General features: G+C 45.6%; 1 protein-coding gene across 1 annotated transcript in view; it reads left to right on the top strand.

Moving 5' to 3' along the window:
* The window catches only part of LOC307144221 (transient receptor potential cation channel subfamily M member 4-like), a gene marked incomplete at its 5' end in the record, with an annotated part of 85455 nt that overhangs the window by 60780 nt on the left and 1078 nt on the right, over positions 1–23597 (top strand). The window contains 7 exons of the mRNA XM_079846326.1: positions 14048–14222; positions 14317–14482; positions 14564–14745; positions 15294–15426; positions 17379–17451; positions 17538–17631; positions 18645–19323. Coding sequence (XP_079702452.1) covers positions 14048–14222; positions 14317–14482; positions 14564–14745; positions 15294–15426; positions 17379–17451; positions 17538–17631; positions 18645–18673 — 852 coding nt within the window. The 3' untranslated portion in view covers positions 18674–19323. The remainder of the gene's footprint in view (positions 1–14047; positions 14223–14316; positions 14483–14563; positions 14746–15293; positions 15427–17378; positions 17452–17537; positions 17632–18644; positions 19324–23597) is intronic.

The raw sequence follows: 23597 nt of genomic DNA on the forward strand, positions 1-23597 counted from the left end.
TCAGATCCTTTTTTATGGCGAATCTCTAAATTGTATGGTTGCACCATTAATGCCCATCTCATCAACCGCTTATTGTGATTGTACATCTTACTCAAAAAAACTAGCGGATTATGGTCGATATAAACCACCACCGGAACTCTACTGGCCCCCACATAAACATTAAAATGTTGCAATGCCAGCAATAGTGCTAAGGTTTCCTTCTCAATTGTTGAGTAATTTAACTGATGACAATTAAACTTCGCAGAAAAATAGGATACTGGATGAGCTATTCCGCCAGCACCCTCTTGTAGAAGGACAGCTCCCACTCCGACAGCACTGGCGTCTACCTCCAGCTGAAACGCACAAGACACATCCGGAGCCGAGAGAACAGGAGCACTGCAAAGCAAAGATTTAGCAGACAAAAAGGCCTGGTGACATTCTTCAGTCCAACTAAAATCAATTTTGGGACTACACAATCGAGTTAATGGAGCAACAACACTCGAAAAGTTCTTACAGAAACATCGGTAGTATCCTACCATCCCGAGGAATCTACGCTGCTCTCGCCTCGTAGAAGGTACCGGATACTCAAGGATAGCAGTCACTTTCCCATCTAATGGTCGTACCTGCCCATTTCCTACCTGCTTTCCCAGGTATGTGACAGAAGCTTTAGCAAATTCACATTTTTTAAGATTTAATGTGAGAGACGCAGCGGATAAACGATGAAATACGTCATACAAAGTTGACAGATGTTCAGCCCATGTGGATGAATAAATTACCACGTCATCTAAATAGATGTTACAATTCTCCACTTCGCCCAAAACCATGGACATCAAACGCTGAAACGTTGCTGGGGCGTTTCGCAGGCCAAACGCCATACGAGTATATTGCAGAAATGAATCAGGAGTGGCGAAGGCGGAGATCTCAGAGGCACGCTCGGTTAAAGGCACCTGCCAATAGCCTTTGAGCAGATCTAATTTTGTGATATACTTTGCCGCACCAATATTATCAATGCAGTCATCGATACGCGGTAACGGAAAAGCATCAGGCACCGTGACAGAATTAACCTTCCTAAAATCAGTGCAAAACCGGACCGAGCCGTCAGATTTTGGCACCAGAAGACATGGCGAGCTCCAAGGACTGCTACTCGACACAGCAAAACCATTCGGCAAAAGATAGGTCACTTCACGTTTCATCTCTTCTCGTTTTCCTATTGGACAGCGGTATGCATGTTGTTTTATAGGCAGAGCGTTGCCAACGTTTATATCATGCGCGATGACAGAAGTACCAGGAGGAACATCATGGAATAAGTTCGAAAAACTGTCCAACAGCTTTGTGATGTCCTGCTGCTGTTCAACAGACAGATAAGACAGTTGAGAAGGAAGCATTGACAGAACTTAAAAGTTTCTCAAAGTACTACCTCCTAACACTTCCATAGAAACCTCCAATCCATCGTCGATATCATCTGTAGGCAAAATACAAGTGAGCAACGACACATTCCCCTTTTTCTCGGTCACTAACTCACATAAAGGAACATCAGCACCAAAGTTTTTCACTGTTTTACAGGTCTGATCCTTCACATCAGCACGACACAAATACGGCTTTAACATATTCACATGACAGAGGCGAGTTTTTCGCCTCCGTTCAGGAGTATGAATTACATAATCCGTCTCACTCACCCTGCTTTTTATCACATAAGGACCAGAAAATCGCGCAGTAAAAGCAGAGCCAGGAGTAGGAATGAACACTAAAACCTTCTCTCCCAGTAGAAAATCTCGTGCAACTGCCTTCTGATCAAAACAGCGCTTCATTTTCTTTTGTGATGAAGCAAGAGCTTCTTTAGCCGCCGCGCAAGCATTTCGCAACCGTTCACGAATGCGAGAGACAAGATCAATTACATTCGTTTTCTCAGAGGGACCTATACAAAAAAATTCCTCCTTCAACATCTTTAAAGGCCCACGAACATTATGACCGAACACTAATTCCGAAGGACTAAATCCTAACGAATCCTGACGCGCTTCACGCACCGCAAATAAGACAAAAGGAACGCCCTCTTCCCAAACTTTCCCAGTCTCAATGCAATACTTACGCATTCCGGATTTCAACGTCTGATGCCAGCGTTCCAGAGCCCCCTGAGATTCAGGGTGATAGGCACTGGACACCACATGAGACACTCCCAAAGCCTTTAACACGTTACGAAAAACGTGAGATAAAAAATTGGACCCCTGATCTGTTTGAACAACTCTGGGCAAACCAAAAGTCGTGAAGAATTTCGTAAGAGCTTTTGTCACAGATTTCGCGGTGATACTCCTTAAAGGAATCGCTTCGGGAAAACGAGTAGCCACGCACATTATAGTCAGTAGATATCGGTAACCAGACTTAGCGCGGGGAAGAGGACCTACACAATCGACCAAAACGCGTTCAAACGGCTCTCCCACTGCAGGTATAGGGCAGAGAGGAGCAGGTGGCACCACCTGATTAGGCTTTCCTCCCACCTGACAGATGTGGCATGTTATACAGTACTTAACGACATCAGATTTTAACCCTGGCCAAAAGAAATGCTGGAGCACTCTATGGTAGGTCTTATTAATACCAAGATGTCCAGACCAAGGATGGTCGTGAGCTAAACTTAACACATGCTGTCAAAATTGAGGGTACCACTATTTGATGTACCACATTCCAATCATCCCCCTGCTGATTCAGCGTACTGCTCCATTTACGCATCAGCACTGCGTCATTCCAATAAAACTGTAGAATACGCAGTGATGAACTGTTCTCCACACTTGTACGACATTTATGTAAAGTCGGGTCGTCTTTCTGTGCATCAATTAAAGATTCACGTGAAATTTTCACCTCAGCACTGAAATCTAAACGAACGGGTGAACTGGTCACGTTAACATTGTCCAACGACTCGAGAAGTGCGTCATTTCCCAAAATATCAGAGAAGACCGAATCACTGAGATTATTATTCTCCAAGACATTACGTTTAGCTTGTGCTCGTGTGGTAACAGCACTAACTGAAAATACATCTGGTAAAGTCTCAGCGAGTACATCAGACTGTATGTCTCGGCATGGTATATCAGTCACTTTCACACAAGGCATAACCTTACCACCAGCGATATCATTCCCCATGATAAAATCTATTCCTTTCACAGGTAACGATGAGCGAACTACTACTTCAAAACACCCAGACGCTAGTTCAGAAACAACCCATACTGATGGAGTGGAACGGTGACAAACACCATTTCGATGCCCTGCACAATAGTGCTGGTTTCACACTCAGAAGTCTCAGAAAAATCCAAAATGTTCGACAGTATAAAGGACTGAGATCCCCCAGTGTCACGCAAAATTCGTACTGGTTTTTTACTGTCGACACTACCAGTCAGTCACGAATCCATCAAACACAAAAGGCTGAAAACAGGGATCAAGAACGGAAGAAATGCAAGGTGAAGATATGGTTTTCACCAAAACGGAACCTCGAGGTTGAACAGACGGAGACCCTTGCCGCTCCTGTTTTCGTTTCAAAATATTGCATTCAGCCATCACATGCCCCATCTTGCGACAATATCTACACTCTTTACCAGTATTCGGACTACTAGGAACCCATGTGTTTTTCACATCAGAAACGTTCTCGTTTTCTTTTGAGGATGAACCTCCAGAATCACTCAAACATTTAAAAAACACAGTTTTATGCATTAAAGCGTATTCGTCGGCTACTACAGCAGCTTGTTCCACCGTACTGACTTTCTGTTCGTTTAAGTACAATGCAGTACGCTCTGGAACGCAATTCTTAAATTCCTCAATCAACATAAGCTCCTGCAAAGAATTATAGTCCGTCACCTTACATGCTTTAATCCAACGATCAAACAGAATTCCCTTTTCACGAGCAAACTCGACATACGTTTGAGACGTCAATTTCTTTGTGGCACGAAAACGTTGTCGATAATGCTCGGGAACCAACTCATATGCCCTCAGAATCGCAATTTTCACAGCATCGTACTGAACCCCTTCTTCCAATGAAAGAGATGCACAAAATTCTTGCGCCTTACCCGTTAGTTTACACTGTAACATCAAGGCCCATACTTCAGTTGGCCACTTCAGAGCACTCGCAATTCGTTCGAAGGCATGAAAATAAGCTTCAACTTCTTTCTCACGGAACGGAGGAACTATTGCAATATTTTTAGCCACATCAAAATGTAATGACGGCACAACTACAGACTCGGAAACATTACCGGATGGAACAGAATTATCAGAGACAATACTCGAATGTGATGGACCAGCAGCTGTCTCAGAGCTACCATTCACACTAGCAGAGGTGGTAGAACTCACTGGTTTAGGCATCTCTTGAGCAGCCTGCAACTCTATCTGTCGCAGTCGCACTCGTGTATCAGCATCAATTCGGTACATTTCAAGCTGACGTTTTAAATCATCTTGTCTCGCCTGAGCTCGATCCTGAGTCTCTAATTGTAGACGAGCTAAACAAATTTTTAAACGCAAATCTGAACGAAATTCAGGCGACGCCTCGGTAGAAAGAGAAACTGGTTCAAATTTGGGCATTGAAAATAATGGACCTACCTCCTCACCAACAGTCACTGGAGTAGACCGATCACCAATCGGCGTTCGTAATGAAGGGCTTCCTGCAGCACCTATCACAGGACCAGTTACTTCGTCAGGAACAGCCTCCATAGAAGAATAAATACCTTTATCGACCAAAGCAGACACAATACAAGCTTTAATCTCCGCTTTACGCTGTGTTTGAGAAACAGAAACCCCATAGTGCTGAGCGATCAGAAGCAAATCATTTTTTCGATATGCCTCTAAACTTTCAACACCAGGTTGATCTGTGAAATCCTTTAAATCAAAAGTTGCCATTTTAAACAGTAAGGAAAACAGTGAAGGAAAATCCACACACTCCGGACCTACCTACCTAACCAGAAATCTAACTAAACCTATAGCTAGTCTTCAGAGGGTACCGATTAAGAGAATCTCTCTCCCCCGGAATACCTCCAAACAAAACAAACTAAAATAACAAAGAAAACAATAAACAGCAAGCCGTAGCCAGAACTGGCGCTAAGCACCGTCCCGTTGGCTTACTCTAACTGACCGGAGAAATGTAGGAAAAACCATCGCTGCATACCAAAGAAATCAGCTTAATTGTTTACAGCTGAACTCTCGGGACACAATTACTTACAATTGTAAATCCCGGACGAGCCCCCATTTATGTTACGAATATGTGCTCTTTAGAAAAGGGGAACGCAACATAAAAGGACACGCAAAACCAAAGAAAGCATTTTTATAATTTATTACGTCTCACAGGTGTCGCATCAGGCAACTGGGAGGACGATTTCCAACCCCAACAAAATAAACAAACTAATTAACAAACACACAAAACGAACAACAAAAGAAACACAGAAAAAAGATATTCAAACAAAACTCAAACCCACAGCTTCAGCTACCAGCCAGGCGGTCGCACATCAAGGTCTTCCAGTTGCAACTCGTCATCAGCATGGAGCTAGGTAAACATCATAACTTCTCAAGGGTGCTCAGCTCTTCACAAACTCAGTGACTAAAGTGGTCGGGCGACTGGAATAAGATGGAAGTAGCACGATCAGCCAGCCACACGGTTACTCTCCCTCCGTCCTATATTCAATTCTCAGCGTCATTACCAAATCGGCAGCAGGTGTTCAAGGGCGGAGCTTACCCTCGGAAGAAAAGAAAACCAAAATTAATACCAAAAAATAACACAACAGAACCCAAGCAAACTACTCATAATAAGACTATTAATAATCCCAATAATAATCAATAATCAAGATAATAATATTGTTGATAGTAGAGCTTGGATCGTAACAACATATCAGGACTTCTCTAGATACTAAAATCCCATTGTGTGTCGACCACCTACCATCCGTAAAAAGTAAATAAAGCTATAAAAAATAAAACATTTCAGTACTAGGAAAAATACTGGAGACAATTATATAGAGGGCTTGACGTTAACATTTCCAAAGTATTTTCCCTGGCCACAGTTTTGACATCAATACCATGAGGAAAAACTGCCATATAGATATTTTTTAATATTCTCTCATAATTTGGCAGCTGTCACTTTAAGACCTAAAGCACGGATCCATTATTCTGTTACACATGCGTTTACGTTCACTTAAAACATAACTGACTTTGTGATTATTTGCCAAGATTGACAAATACACACTAAATAATGTCAAAATGTCCATTTAAGCACAATAAGCAACGAAAAAGAACTCAAGATGGCTTCATTTGCATGCACTTTGGGTGCGAGCACGAAATCTGCGGGAATGAGTAAAATGATGTGCAATACGTGCAATCCCACGGCGAAATTCAAGCCCAGTAACAGCAACAGTATTCATCCGGAGCAAATGAAACCAGTGAGTGAGGGGAGGCAGGTTTGTGTGTAACTCGCTGTCTGAGAGATGATAGAGAGAGATTGTATTGGTATTGTGTATCTGTTCTGCTGAAAATGGGTATTGGAAGCATTTCAGTATTGATATGTATCAAAAAACTCTATATTTTTGACAACACTACATTGCACTTAGTACATTATTTCAGATGCCTTTTTAAAAGACGTCAATTGATAAATGTATATTATAGTTCAAAAATATGTAAAAATGCACGTCCTGGCGAGTATTCAGGTAAACGCAGTCGGATATGTCTTTAGTGAACGTATACAGAGTTGAATGAGAATCGGATGTTACAATGAATTGGGTCCGTGCAGGTCTTAAATGGCCGGACATAATATTCTGTGTGATTCAATGTTAATCAAACAACAAAAGAAAATAGAAAATCACCCCATGCTTGACTGAATAACGTCTCGGTTACGTATGTAACCCTCGTTCCCTGAAGGAGGGAACGGAGACGTACGTCGGAACTGACTGACGAATTGGGATCTGTTTCAGAGACCAATCTACTTCGAGTGTATTAAAAACGAGCCAATGGACATTGGCATGCGGTGCACGCATTCCACGCACCGCCCCGCATTGCGGGTATAAATACGGAAGTGGAAGTACCGCATATTGTTTTCAACTGAGGAGCCGAGAAGAGTGGCTCGGGCCTTCAGCTGAAGCACAGCACCTGGCGACGGGACGTACGTCTCCGTTCCCTCCTTCAGGGAACGAGGGTTACATACGTAACCGAGACGTTCCCTTTCAGTCGGTCACGTTCGACGTACGTCGGAACTGACCGACGAATTGGGATCCCTACCAAAACGCCAGGGATGCTGGCCCTTCCAGCGCCCTGCCTGAGCTCGCTGGACCACTCCTAAGTTGGAGTGGGAGACAGGGCTCCCGGCAGGGAAGGACAGTCACTGCTGTTCCTGCAAGACCCACTCAGCGTGACTATTGGATAACGCTGGGAAAGCGTGCCCATCTCGGGAGATGGTACGCTGCGGAGCCACATCCTTCAATGGAAGGAGAGGTGGAAATACGCATCAGGACTAACCTAACCTAGGGTAGTGCAACTATGGAAAATCTCTGGGGTGGACCCAACCTGATCCCAGGGGGGGAAGAACACAGCCGAGAGATGACAGAGCGGGCTCTGTCGAGGGAAAGACACGGGGCTAACCGAGCAGGGTAGCAGATACCGTGGAGAATACACATATGGGGTAGCCGTGAGGGGACCGCAACATATGGAACCCAGCCTACACACACGTTCCACAAGCATACGGGTGCAGGCCTGGCGCCAGACGGCCGCAACGTCTGGCACCGCAGGGGTGACGGAGGAACTCACAGGGTTAGCCGTTTCCGGGGAACACAACTGGAGCAAGAATAGACGCACATATCCGGCCCGGAGGCGGGAGTGGCGTTGCAAGCCGACACTAGAACGGGTACTTAGCGCTACTGGCCCTGGGGGGCGAGGATGCGGGAAGATACCGGCTCTACACGGAGGCTATAAAATCTAGCGAACGTGTTAGGTGTCGCCCAGCCCGCAGCTCTACAAATGTCTGTCAGCGAGGCACCTTGAGCCAGCGCCCAGGATGAAGCAACACTCCTTGTTGAGTGTGCTCGCACCCCGAACGGGCAAGGTACGTCTTGGGACTGGTAAGCCAAGACAATGGCATCCACTATCCAGTGGGCCAACCTCTGCTTGGAGACAGCCTTTCCCTTCTGCTGACCTCCGTAACAGACGAAGAGCTGCTGTGAGGATCTGAAGCTTTGAGTCCGGTCAACGTAAGCGCGAAGAGCGCGGACGGGACATAGCAAAGCTAGGGCTGGGTCTGCCTCCTCCGAAGGCAGCGCTTGCAGGTTCACTACCTGGTCCCGGAAGGGAGTGGTAGGAACCTTGGGCACATATCCAGGCCGGGGTCTCAGGACAACGTGAGAGTTGGCCGGCCCGAATTCTAGGCACGATTCGTCGACCGAAAGCGCATGCAGGTCCCCCACCCTCTTGATTGAAGCCAATGCGGTCAGGAGGACTGTCTTCATGGACAGGATTTTTAGCTCGACTGACCGCAAAGGTTCAAATGGAGGACCCTGGAGTGCTCTAAGCACCAGGGCTAAGTCCCAAGAGGGTAACGAGGTAGAACGAGGAGGATTTAGTCTCCTCGCACCTCTGAGGAACCTGACGATTAAGTCGTGCTTACCAACGGATTTACCGTCTACTGCATCGTGATACGCCGCTATTGCAGCGACGTACACTTTGAGGGTGGAGGGTGACAGCCGCCGCTCCAACCCATCCTGCAGGAAGGAAAGCACAACATTAATCGAACACTTTCGGGGGTCTTCCTGGCGGGAAGAGCACCAAACGACGAACAGGTTCCACTTCAGAGCATAGAGGCGCCTCATAGAGGGGGCTCTAGCTGAAGCGATGGTATCTACCACTGCTTGTGGTAGGCCATCTAGAACCTCCGCGTCCCGTCCAGGGACCAGACATGGAGTTTCCAGAGGTCTGGACGCGGGTGCCATAGAGTGCCCCATCCCTGAGAAAGAAGGTCCTTCCTCAGGGGAATCGGCCAGGGAGGGGCTGTCGCGAGGAGTGAGTTCGGGGAACCAGGTCCGGTTGGGCCAATAGGGCGCAACTAACAAGACCTGCTCCTCGTCCTCCCTGACCTTGCACAGGGTCTGAGCAAGAAGGCTCACTGGGGGAAACGCATATTTGCGTAGGTCCCGGGGCCAGCTGTGCGCCAGTGCATCTATGCCTAAGGTACCTCCGGTCAGGGAGTAGTACCACTGGCAATAGGTCGACTCCGGGGAAGCAAACAGGACTACCTGCGCAACCCCAAAGTGGTCCCATATCAGCTGGACGCTCCGGGGGTGGAGTCGCCATTCGTCCGGAGGTGTCGACTGGCCAGAGAGCTCGTCGGCTGTCTGGTTCAGCGCACCTGGAAAGTGAATAGCACGAAGTGACCTCACAAACTTCTGACTCCACAGGAGGAGATGGCGGGCGAGCCGGAGCATGCAACGGGAGCGTAGACCACCCTGACGGTTGATGTACGCAACGGCCGCAGTGCTGTCCGAACGGACCAGTATGTGTGTGCCCTGGAGCGGTTTCTTGAACCGGGCCAGGGCAAGACGTACCGCCAGAAGCTCTAGGCAATTGATATGCCAACGTAGTTGGGGTCCCGTCCACAGTCCCGAACCTACGTGCCCGTTGTACGTGGCCCCCCAACCCGTGGAAGAGGCATCCGTGAAGACCACAGCATGCCTCGACACCTGTTCTAAGGACACACCGGCCCGGAGAAACGAGGGGTCAGACCACGGGTTGAAGGTTTGGCGACAGTAAGGAGTCACTGGGACCCGGTACTGACCGCTGTGCCACGCCCATCTCGGGACTCGGTCGTGTAACCAGCGTTGAAGCGGCCTCATATGAAGCCATCCGAGCGGCGTTACCGCGGCTGCGGATGCCATATGCCCCAGGAGCCTCTGAAAAAGTTTCAGTGGGGCCGCTGTCCTGCCATTGAACGTATTCAAGCAGTTCAACACTGACCGGACGCGCTCCGGAGTGAGGCGCGCCGTCCGGCTGACCGAATCCAGCTCCATACCGAGACAAGAGATCCTCTGCGTGGGACAGAGTTTGCTCTTCTCTCGGTTGACCCGAAGTCCCAACAGGCTGAGGTGACTGAGCACCATGTCCCTGTGTTCGCACAACTGCTCCCGAGACTGGGCGAGAATAAGCCAGTCGTCAAGATAGTTGAGTAAGCGAACGCCGCGTTCTCCAAGCGGAACAATGGCTGCCTCTACGCCTTTCGTGGAGACGCGAGGCGACAGGGACAGCCCGAAGGGCTTCAGGTCGATCGCTGCGAACCAATCTTGGGGACGGATGCACTGAAAATTGCGTTTCTGCATTAACATCTTGAACGGGAGCTTGTGCAGGGCCCGATTCAAAATGCGCAGGTCCAAGATTGGTCTTAACCCACCACCTTTCTTGGGTACAATGAAGTAGGGGCTGTAGAACCCCGACCTCATATCGGCTGGAGGAACCGGCTCGACCGCGCCCTTCGCCAGCAGGACATCGATCTCTGACCGCAAGACATGGGCATCCGAGCTCCACACTGAGGTGAAGAGGATGCCCCTGTACTTGGGAGGCCGGCGTGCGACGAATCGCATAGCCGAGTCTGATGGTACAGATGAGCCAGCATGACGGTCCGGGGAGGCCTTTTAGCCAGGCCCCCAGAGACCAAACAAGCGGGATCATCGGCACCACAGACGTACCCGGGGTGAGGCAGCGAGGTGGAGCACTCAGACCCGACTCGGGAGGCGCGGAGGCGGCCCGGAGTGTTGTCTGAGTACTCCAGGTGGGGCAGAGTGTGGGTGAGAAGGCCCGGGGGCGTCCTCGGTGCCCACACTGCTGCCCCCTGGCGAAGGGGGAGAGGGGAGGAAAGGAGTGGCAAGGCCCGGGGGCGTCGCACACTGCCAACCTGACCCTCTCAGAGCCCAGGGAGGGAGGAAACTGCTCTGAGAATGTGGGTACCGCTGGACTCCGGAGAGCCAGCGGCAGGACCGAACCGAAAAAATATTCTCCCCCCGGTCCTCCTCCGGGGGAGGGAGGGGTGCGGACACCTTCTCCCCGAGCAGCTTGCCATCTCGCTGGGCTGCCCGTTCCAGGGCCGCTCGCCCATGTGCTTGCTAGCGGACTCGCGGTATCCTGGACGGGTTGGGCACATCCCCTGCGCCCGGCCACCTGCTGCCCGGGTGGAGGCTGCTGCTTGGCTTAGCAGGGGCGGAGGCGGACGCAGGGGGGGCACCCTCGGCGACAAGCAGATGGAGGTGCTGCAGCCGACGACTGGGTGGAGGCAGCAGCTAGTCGTCGGGGCAGGATGTTTTTTTTTTTTTTTTTTTTTTTTAAACCTCCATCCACTTCTGGGCCACCGAGAACTGCTGGGCGAGTTCTCGACAGCGTCGCCGAAGAGGATAGCCTGACAGACAGGGGCGTTGAGGAACCGAACTCTGTCAGGCTCACGCATATCTGCCAGGTCTAGCCCCAGCTTCCTGGACCACTAACGTGGACATCGCCTGACCCAGGGAGCGTGCAGTGACTTCTGTCACCCGGAGAGCGAGGTCCATCACTGCACGCAGTTCCTGCATAACCCCCGAGTCAAGACTACCCTCGTGCATGCAGGAAAGAGGGTAGTGAGAGAGCGAAAAAATTCATACAGATTATGGCCCTTTTGGCGTTCCATATTTTGACACCAAAAGTTCCACACTGCTAAATTCTTCCAATGCACATCCAGGCAGCCACCCTGGAAGGCATGGCTGTCAACACTGAATCTGATTCAGCATGAGCACACACTATTATAGTGGGAAACTCAGCGTCATCATCTCCAGCGCATAACAGCCCTCTCTCCGATGCAGCAATTGACATCTGTCCTCTGCCAGAGCCACAAATGAAATGCTGGGTCCCCCTTTTTTTTTTTTTTTTTAAAAAGGACCAGCAATCCCATCTGGGCTACCAGCAGGCATGAGAGACAGTGGGCGTGGCCGCCAGACTCGACGGCACACGGTACGCTGAACGCTCAAGCCCCTATTAAAGGGGCAGGACGAACAACGCGCCGACGTGGCCATGTCCCCATGAGAGAACATGAACCACCCACGAACAAAGTCTCAACATGCTCATGATGCGATAGAGGAGTGGGGGCCCGAAGAGATGTACCCGGCGGGGATGCCCCACTGTAATCCTCAGGTCACCAAGGCTTATTAACCAAAATAATCCTTTTCTGGAGCACCAGAAAAGAAACTAGATCAGGGAATAAGCAAAGGGACTCAACCCCGTTTGAGGTTTCATAGTCTGGACCGCGCATCTAGAGAGCGCCGAGTGACGCGCTGGGTTGCCGTGGCAACCCCCGCTGTCAGCCGGCGCTCGACGGCACACGGCGCGCTGAACGCTCAAGCCCTTACGAGAAAGGGGAGACGAACAACGCGCCGACGTGACTATGCTCTCCTGAGAGAGCATGAATCACCCACGAAAGCAATCTCACATGTTTATATGTGAGAGAGATCGTGGCCGTCAAATGAGGACAGGAAACAACCTCATCCAGAAACACACGGTTTGAATGACATCTTGAAAAAGACGCAGGGTCAAACCGTGTTGCTCTTTTAGTGATAGAGAGAAGAGAGAACCGCTCCAACAAGTGCCGAGGCACACAGGGGAATAGCCGCGGCTCACAGTGGTTTAAAGGTGCAAGCCCACTGTAAGCACTCAGAGGAAACGCCCAGCGAACCGACAGATTTCTTCTGCTCGCGACCACCGCTGTAAAGCGCCGTCACACCGACACTGGAACAGGTAAGCTGATCTTCTCGTAGAGACTCGTTTAGTTTGTGTAAACACACTCTTCGTAGGAACATGTAATGCTCGGCTCCGAAGTTGAAAGCAATATGCGGTACTTCCACTTCCGTATTTATACCCGCAATGCGGGGCGGTGCGTGGAATGCGTGCACCGCATGCCAATGTCCATTGGCTCGTTTTTAATACACTCGAAGTAGATTGGTCTCTGAAACAGATCCCAATTCGTCGGTCAGTTCCGACGTACGTCGAACGTGACCGACTGAAAGGGAACTTTAATATATTTATTAAGAGTCAGTGTATAGTTAATTTACAGAGTGACTATGCATTTTTGTTTTTACATTTGATTATTTAATTTCTTTATTGAATGCTACTGTAGCTGAAAATAAAGCACTGTTTTTGTCATATTGTTTGTAATTTTACATTTTGGCTTATTAAAAAGAAAATATCTATATAAAATTAAATATCTATATTGTAATTATAAATTACATTTAAAAGATATTAAATTACTCGTATCATGAAATAAGATTTTGGTCATCCCAACCTGTTCAGAATAGTGGTTAGTGTTAACATGATTGATAATAATGCGATTGTTGCAAACATCTCTGTAAGGATGTTAACATGTATACTGGCATGTATAGTTATTATTATTATATTATTATTTGTAAATAAAGGGGGGGTAGTCAAAAAGCAGGGCAGGAACATGCTGGCCAAGTGAGTTTTTATTTTATTTTATTTTTTTATTATTTGATAAAACAATGAATAGTAAGTTCTGTCATATTCATGTTCTGTCATAATTACTTTTACAGTTTTTTGCCATGGTATGGATTCAGTCTCGGTATTGAGGTATTTTAGTCTGGTATCGTATCGAAGTCATAATTTTGGTATCGTGACAACACTATTCTATATAAAAGGTATTTGCTGATATTCTCTTTTTTTTGTTATTTTGGTTTACAAATTTGGACCTTTTTACATTTTTACTCTTTTAGTTTTACATTTTGTCAAGGGCTTGTTTACATTTATACTTTTTTTTATAGTACACTACTGAATGCCAAAGTTGCAAGTTAAATTAAATGTTTTAAGTAAAATTGTCAAAAATTATTGTGATAAATTAGTCGATAGATTAATCGATATCAAAAATAATCGTTAGTGGCAGCCCTAGTATATTATGTATACAATTCAACCCACAAAACTGACTAGTAGGAGTGCCTGTTTTACACACCACTCCTGAAATCCACCCACATTTGCCGGGTGTTATTGTCAAGCCCTGATTATATCCACTAATTCACTCCTCTTTCTATTTTGTATGAATGTTTTTGAACCACAGATAAAGGATGCGTTCTTCTTCTTATTCTTTCTGGCGGTGTGGCTGAGCGCGTATGGAGTGGCCAATCAAGCTCTTCTATATGCATACGATCCAAGCCCTGATAGAGCGTTCCGTCGAGTATTGTACAGACCATATTTGCATATATTTGGACATATTCCTGTGGAAGAGATAGACAGTAGGCTCACTTCTGATTTACACTTCACTTGACAATAATATTTTACCAGATTTTGCTAGCATCCACTGATTTGTGTGTGTTTGTTTGTGTTAAGCTGGCAAGATTTGGGATCGAGAGTGCACAGATAATCTGACATTGATTAATGAAGGGAAAGAGCCGTGTAGAGACAACAGCCACAACTGGCTTGTGGTCATCTTGCTGGTCATCTTCCTACTGGTCACCAACATCCTACTTGTCAACCTGCTCATCGCCACATTCAGGTATTCTTTTTCTATCTGGTGTATGTAGCCATCAAATGATCCATCCATTTATTTCTCTTCTCCTTGTGTCTGTTTGTGCAGCTATACCTTCTCTAAGGTTCAGGAGCGCAGTGACACATACTGGAAGTTCCAGCGGTATAATCTGATAGTGGAGTATCATTCTCGTCCAATTCTCGCTCCACCCTTCATCATCCTATCCCACATCAACCTCTTTATCAAAAGAAACTTCTGCAAAGTGAAATCCACCAAAATCCAACATTTTGGTAAATTATAGTAAACATTTTGGTATATTAGGGTGTGTTCACACTTGGTTCACTTGGTCCTTTTGATCCGGACCAACACAGAAAATGATACATTTAGTCCTGGTACTGTCATTTTTAAGGTCGAACCTAAAGATACAAAAAACGTGTATATTTCACAATATGCTTTTACTGTGTTTTTTAATCAAACAAATGATGCCTTCGTGAGCATATGGCCATTTGAAAATGGCTGCGTTTACACTGGCACAAAAAAAATCTGATTTTTTACTCTCATCTGACACAGATCAGAATTTGTTGCACATGAAATGTTATTGAAAATGAACTGAGAACCACCTTCTCAGGGGTCTCGGTCTGCTTGTTTGGTGTGCACCAGTGTTTAAATGGCCATATTTACACTTCAAATGAACCGCACTAACAGAGCAATTGCACCAGTGTGCATTATAATCAAACTAAACATGCCAAGTGTGAACACACGCAATGATTTTAGAAGATTTGTTGAAGATGAAATATGACGTAACGTAAAATTTGTCTGTATTTGTCTTTTATAATAGCCCTTGATTTGACGGGTACAGAGGCTAACAAGCTGGTGAAATGGGAGACCTTGCAGAAGGAGAACTTCCTGGCTTTCGAGAGCAAAAAACAAAAAGGGACCGACTCTGAGAGGCTGAAACGCACGAGTGCTAAGTGAGTCAAACTTGCATGAAAAACAACATTTTTCTGTTATGTAGACATACTCGTACAACTTTCTCATAAGTCTTTCACAAAGTGGATAAAGAGAGGGTGGAAAATGTCAAGAAAAAACAATTACTTGTACTTTAGGAAATATGCAATAATGAATATTATCCCATCATTTACTCACTCTCAAGCCATCCTAGGTGACTTTCTTCTTTTAGGCAAGCACAATCAGAGTTATATTAATATCCTGGCTCTTCCAAGCTTTATAATGGGGGTGAATGGTACCCAAAAAGCCCATCCATCCATCATAAGAGTAATCCACACGGCTCCAGAGGGTTAATAAAGGCCTTCTGAAGCAAAACGAAAAATATCCATATTAATAACATTTTGTTGGTCCCACGACGCAATTTAATCTGTATTGGAAGCTTTTTTTGCCCTCACATGAATTTTCTGATCACACATATTCCAATTAAAATGACTGGATTTCACCCACAAAATTTCGTCAAGCAATGGTAAATGACTGCACTTTCACTGCACGATCCATTCATGGACATTTCTTTTTTTGAAAAAAGGTTTTGACCTCATAATGTTTAATCAAATGTCATAACTGGACCTTCTTGTGAAATTGTCAGATTTCTCTCTAGTGATGTATGCAGGACTTTTCACTTAAACTCCGCCCCTCACACTCATCTGCATACGGACTACCGGCACATCGGGAACTTTCGTCACTGCCCCTTTTTAGGGGAAAATAAACTAGACTTCCCATACACTTCAATACAAAATAGCGGCACAAAACAATGTCCGTATACAGCCGGCAGCTGTGAATAACTTAAGATATCACTAAGAATTAAACATGTCAAGTAATTATATGTCCAGCCTGCCTGCCATAGAGCATGAAAGATACATCCACACACTTAATTTGGTGAATTGAAAAAAAATGTCCCTTCATTCTCCCACCGTCAAATTGGTGTAACAACCCCACCCAGTGGCCAGAGGTGTCTTACCCGGACATTTACTCGCACCTCATCGAGTCACCAGGTAAGCCAGTGAATGATTTTACTTAGTTTTTGAATCATGAAGTACGGATTATGCTATCGGAAGCAAAGTCAGGCTAGTTGTATGGCTGGACAGAAAAGTACACTCAGGGGCCAGTTGCATAAACTAAGCCATTATGTTAAGACAGTGTCTTAAGATCTAGTATGAGCCACTAGCAGTTAGGCAAGGGGCATTCAGTCTTACTTTTCATATATCAAATTAGGCCAGTCTATGTTTTTATGTAACTGATTTAAAAAAATTATGAACAGTCTTAAAGAAAAAAAATGTATGTCTAACTTGTAAGACTAGTCTTAATGGTTTATGCAACCGGCCCCAGTACTCTAAATATAAAGACATAATATATACATTCAAAGATGTTTACTTTCAAAAATGAAGTAAAATCATTCACTTGTTACACCAATTTGACGCTGGGAGAATGAAGGGACATGTTTTTAATTTGACCAAATGAAGTGTGTGGATGTATCTTCCATGCTCTATGAAAGGCAGAATGGACATATAATTCCTTGACATGTTTAATCTGAGTGATTTCTTAAGTTATTCACAGCTGCCGGCTGTGTTCGGACATTGTTTTGTGCCGCTATTTTGAATTGAAGTGTATGGGAAGTCTAGTTTATTTTCCCCTAAAAAGGGGCGGTGACGAAATGGACAGTTAAGTTCCCGGATGTGCCGGTAGTACGTATACACTTTTGAGTGCCACGCCCACATCTCAACATCCAATCAACAACTGATGAATAGAACTAAGTCTCTACCCTAATTTAATGTTTTCGTTTTGTTTCACTCCGGTGTAAGTTTAAATATAGAAGAAAACATATGTCGTTACTTCTTTTTTTACAGGACAGATGTGATTGTAAACCTTATTTTACCTCAGATTATTGTGGAATGTTGATGTTTTGTGCATGTTTCAGAGTGGATGGTGTCCTCAAGCAGGTCGGCGAGATCAGAGATGTTCACCGCAGACTGCGAACACTAGAATCAGAGGTAAAGACACATGATGTGATTTCTGTATTGCACTGTATATAGACTGTCAAACTGTTGTTTAAAGAGGAATACTCCCCTATATGCAGATGGAGTTCTGTACATCTTCTCTTCAGTGGATTATGGAAGCTCTGTCTCAAAGCAGTACCGGGAAGGGCACTAAAGCACACCCTACACGCAAAGGTACACCTGCTTGTTGTGTCGCAGTACATGCATTTTAACAGTGTTTCTCAACTGGTGGGTCATAACCGAAAAAAAATAATAGCATAAAGTATAGTATGCAAAAAAAAAAAAAGATAATTTAAATCAGGGGCTCCCAAGCTTTTTTGTCAGTCAAACCACTTAGATGTGAAATATTTTTTTTTAAGTACCCCAAGAGATATTTTAAGTTAATATTTTAATAATTTCACAACACATTCTCGTGCTTACGGTTCTCTGATGTCTGTTAATGGTCACATGATATTCAAGTGCAAAAATAAAATATTAAATCTTTTTTAGTGCCCCAAGTGCTTTATTTTTATTGTTTTGTTGAATGTCTTATATATATATATAGAGTTTTCAATTATTGTTGTAAATTATAATTGTACTGTAAAATAAAAATATGCAATATTCATTTTATTTGTCATAATACCAATATATTTTATAATACTATAGTTTGTCATTGCGATTCGAAATGTTGTTATTAGTTTTAACTCTTAATTGTAAAAAACAATAATATATTATTGTTGTACATTACAACTGTACTGTAAAATAAAAAATATGCAATAATAATTTGTTTTAGTTATAATACAAATATTTTATAATACCATATTTTGTCTCATATTGCAATTTTTAATGTTATTATTAGTTTTAACTCTAATTGTACAAAATTAATAAAATATATTGTTGTAAATTACAATTGTACTCTTAAACATTTTTTTTTTTTGGAGCAATACTGGAGAATTGCTGTAAACTTCTGTCTGGAAATTATGCAATGCGTAAAATACAACTGTAACTAATCATGCCTAGATAGCAACATAAATACATTTGTCATCTTTTAAAATGAAGGATGTTGTTGATGTCAGTTTTTTTTTTTGCCCAATCAAACAAGTTGAGAACCAGTTTTAATGGATGTATTTGCCATTGCGTGACAATTAAAAGATATTTTCATTTCCAGCATGTACTGATGTTACTGCGTTTCATCTTTTTGTCATCAGTTGTTGTTTCAGCCTCCCTTGAGAAGTGAAAAAGAGCCTTCTCTTCTGTATTCGTCCTCTGTCTCTCACTCTCATGGACACATACAGCAAGAAGCCGCAGAGAGACACTGAAACTCCGGAGGGGTGATGACTTTTCAAAAAACTACCCTTGTTTCATTGTTCTGGTTTCCATTTTTAACCTGGTCATCCTGGCCTTTTCATGGTTCTTCCTGCTCTTTCAACTTTAGTACTCCCAAATGACCTGTCCTCGTTTTCCATGTAATTGTGGGAATGACTGGAGTAAGAGAACAGGGCACAGAATGTCCTTGAACTTACTGTACATTTGAAAGGTCAGTTATGGCATGTTACATTCATAGATTAATCAAATAATAGTTTTATTGTCAGTAAATGTAGTTATTTTTTTAAAGGTCAAGGTGATTGTATTCATAGAATCAGATTTTATAAAGCGCTAACATTATTAAGAAGAAAGCAACATGGCTGAAAAGCCGCAGTGCAAACAAACAAGCGTATTATAACTTGTGCATATAACATTTTACACCTTATTGGTTGCAAACAACGACAACAAAAAAACCCTGAACACATTATATTCATTAGCCTCGTGTTGCAAAGGATATCATTTTTTTTTTTTTATCTGACTGTATTATTTGACAAACCAAACAAATTAAACATCTAAAATTAAGTGTTCCCTTTCAAAAGCTACACTCAATGCTGCATAAGCTTATGCAAATGGAAAATGTCTTTGACATAACCAGCTGTGAAAATAGTGTGAAAACACGTCAATGAAATTGACCCGGAGGTATTTATAGCCTCGGCCGGTGACGTCATAGGCGCACCTGCTGCACGAGGCTATAAATAGATGAGCTTCAGCTGGAGCAAACCAGGTCTTTTTGTTTTCAGACCAACTCTGTGTTATGAGTGCGAGCATTGCAAGCCTTTACAGTTAGAATGCTTTATGCTCATCTGGGCTACTTTCAGTCCGCACCAGTTTTCGGAGCTCTCGAATGGGTTTGTTGACGAGCAAGAGACGGGTCCGTCCCTTTCGCTTGCTCGCTCACCAAATGCATGTTTCCCCGCGAAGCGCGCTCCGGCGTTTCTTCGGCTCGCGCGGGGAATGATGATGAATCTCTGGGTCCGCGGACCTCGAGCAGCCGCCTGCGATCGTTCCTCACATGATAGTGAATCCATACGAGGAATTTATCGAGGTGGTTGTTCGCGCGGTGGCCAGGGCAGTTTGTCTGGCACCGTGAATGAGAGATCCCCAAACGCAGTGAGCTTGAAGTTTCTGTCTAGAAAGCATTTACTTCACGTGTTTTTGTACCCTTGACTTCGACATTTTCGACTATCATGGGTGCGAAATCGCGTGGATATGTGAGAATACCCAGGTGGGAAACGCTCACGAGCTATCTCTCGCCTGGGTCTGCATTTTCATTAAAGAGACATACCTCCCCATAAAGCCATGTAGAAAATAAACGTCGGCTGTCATGGGCAAAGCTTATGTATATGAATTATATATTGTATATTATTTTATATGGAATATATATATATAATATATTATTTTATATGGAATATATATTGTATATGATTTATATAAGAATAATAAATATAAAGGGACAGGCTGGTGCTGCGCTGCACACCATGGCTGTCTTGCAGGCATATCAGGCTGACCTTCTGAAGGATTTGAGTGGTTCATTTGGTGACTCAGTTAACTCTGTAGTGGCCAGATTTAAAGGAGTGGAAGAAACATGGGGAAGTGTTCACTCAGTTTCTTCCTCAATGCACTCAAGGGGAGGGGCTATCAGCCACATAACCTCTCTTCAGTCCTTCAAGATTTAGGGGGGTAATAAGCAGAGTGTGGCGAGTCGCGCTCTCCCTCGTAAAGACTGGAGACCGGCTCGTCATCCTCAACAACCTCCCAGGGCAGACCTCGGGACTGTCATCAATATAAGAAGTCCGGTGGTCTGGTGCCCAGTCTGCCCCCACGGGACAGGGCGTGTCAAACATTTGCTCGCCCCACCCCGTTATCCTCAAAACTACTCCATCCCCGCCGCCTCTGGTGATTCGGGGGGGCAGTGGTTTCCAGTGAAATGTTAGACGTTCAGTGTTTAAATCCTGCTATCATCCAGGACATAGAACGTCTAACATCCCCTCAACAGGAAGTGTTAAAATTGTAACTCTCAGAGTCTCAGGCAGCGTGTGAACTTCTGCCAGGCGTTTCTGCATGGGTGTTAAGCACGGTAAAAATTAGTAAACTAATTTATTTGTCATCCTCCTTGTTTGAACGGCGTGGTCTCCACTTCCGTGAAGGCGGAGTTGGCATTCGTACTGTCACAAGTGACAGCAGTTACTTCCTGGTCCCCAGTAGGATGTCCAATCTCAGATCTTCGAGTCTTAAACCGTGAAGCAGTTAAAGTACTCAAGGTCAAGATGTTACAGTGAAGGCGGTCGTGTCGCATATTCAACATTGTGATTGGATTCGGCACGATTGATCAGAAGGACGCATGTATTCGCATATAAAGTCTGCCACAACACAGGAAGTTCCTGAGGTTCGCTCTTGGGGGCAAAAGCTTACCAATTTCGGGTCTTCCATTTGGCTAGCCTTGTAACCGCATGTATACAAAATGTATGGATGTATTACCGGCTCCATTGGGATTCCGGGGCATTCAAATTTTGAATTACAGAGGCGATTGCTAAAATTAGCACAATCACATGAGATGGTGCTTCAACACAGTGTGTTGGCTCATCTAGTTTCTCTAGGGTTGAGACTCAACACCAAGAAAAGTGATCTTTCTCCTGCCCAGAGAACGACTTATCTAGGGTTTGTTCGGTTTTTGGTCACAAGGTGGGCACAATGGTTTCCCGCTTGAATCAAGACCATTCAGTATTCCCTGAGCAAAGTCAGGCTAGACCAAGATCTTACTGATCATCAGCACCAGAGTGTTAGGTCTAATGGCATCAGCTTCCACGGGTTTCCCTTTGGGGTTGTTGCACATAAGACCGTTTCAGTTGTGGCTCAAAGCCAGAGGACTTAGGGCCAATCCTCAGGCAAATAAAGTGGCGCGCCATGTTGCTTCGTACACTAACTATGTGGTTCAGACCCCGGTTTTTGCCTTGGGTCCCACTCTAGGCGTACCTTGTCGTCGCAAGTTGCTAACGACGGACGCTTCCCTGACGGGCTGGGGTGCGGCCTTAAGTGGTCGTCCAGCCCAACGGGAATGGGAGGGTCATCAACTCAGTTGGCACATCAACTGCCTCGAGTTGACGGCTGTATTTCTGGCCCTGAAATACTTTCTCCCCCAATTGAGGGGCTGTCATGTCCTATTGCGGGTGGACAATACAGCTAAATATCTCATATATAATCACCAGGGGGGGTCTGTGCTCACGCTATCAGAATAGCGAGACAGATTTTTCTCTGGGCTCAGAACAAGTTCCTGTCACTCGAGCAGTGTACATTCAAGGGCGGTTGAATGTGGGAGCAGATTTACTGTCCAGACAGAGTTACATATGGGGGGTGGAAACTCCACCCAGAAGTAGTCAAGCAGATCTGGATCAGATTTTACAGAGCTGACCACAGGGAGTGGACCTCTTCGCCTCTTCTCAGACAGCGCAATGTCCCTGCTTCTCTCTGTCACCCAGCCCCGCTGGGTCTGGATGTGATGGTTCATACATGGCCCAAAATGCGTCTGTATGCCCTCCTTCCAGTCGCTCTGCTCCTGGGAGTTCTAGCCGGGGTTCGCCAACAAGGGTCTTGCTTCTTATCGATAGCTCTGCGTTGGTCGAACAGGGTTTGGTTCTCGGAGATAGTGTCTCTCCTCAATGGCTCGCCTTGGGCGATTCCGGCGAGGAGGGACCTTCTGTCTCAGGCAGAGGGCACGATATTCCATTCCAGGCCCGACCTGTGGAACCTTCATGTTTGGCCCCTGAAGGGCACCAACTGAGGGACACGGGGCTTTCGCCTGCAGTTATTGAGACCATCCTAAGTGCTAGAGCTTCCTCCACTCGGAAAGTTTATGCTAATAAATGGGGTGTCTTTGAAAGGTGGTGTACGACACAATGTAGATTCAGTCAACTGCCAGGTTACTTCTGTTCTGGATTTTCTGCAAGAAAAGTTATCATCAGGCACCTGCCCCTCCACTCTCAGGGTTCATGTGGCCGCTCTTTCGGCTTGCCACGCCTTGGTGGATGGGGTGCCGCTCGGGAGACATCCTCTACTCGCTCGCTTCATTCGTGGGGTAGGCGGTTGAGACCACCTGTTAGAACCAAGATCCCTTCATGGGACTTAGCTTAAGTCCTCGAGGGTCTGGTTGAGACCCCCTTTGAAACATTAGCTTGCCCCTCCACTCTCAGGGTTTATGTGGCCGCTCTTTTGGCTTGCCATGCCCTGGTGGATGGGGTGCCGCTTGGGAGGCATCTTCTGCCTGCTCACTTTGTTGTGCCAGGCAGTTGTGGCCTCCATTAAGAGCCAAGATCCCTTCATGGGACTTAGTTTTAGCCCTCGAGGGTCTGGTTGAGACCCCCTTTGAACCTCTAGAATCAGCGTCTGACGAACTTCTGACTCTAAAGATGGTTTTTCTTATGGCTATAACTTCTCTGAAAAGAATTGGGGACATGCAGGCTCTGTCAATATCACCATCCTGCTTAGAATTTGCCCCAGGTTTGGTGAAAGTGATTTTGCATCCCCACCCTGACTACCTGCCTAAGGTTCCTTTGTCGACTGTACATCCTGTCACTCTTGAAACCTTCTGCCCTCTGCCGTTCACAACGCCGGATCAGGAGAAACTTCATAGACTGTGTCCAGTCCATGCTCTTCAGGCCTACGTCCACCGCACTAGCCAGTGGCGTAAGTCAGAGCAACTGTCTGTTTGCCATGGGGGCCGTAACAGAGGTTCTGCCACCATCAAACAATTTCACATTGGGTCAGGGATGCTACTGCTCTTGCCTATGAGGTGCACGGTC

This window comes from Gobio gobio (genome assembly GCF_949357685.1).
Source record: "Gobio gobio genome assembly, chromosome: 20".
Classification (NCBI taxonomy): Eukaryota; Metazoa; Chordata; class Actinopteri; order Cypriniformes; family Gobionidae; genus Gobio; species Gobio gobio.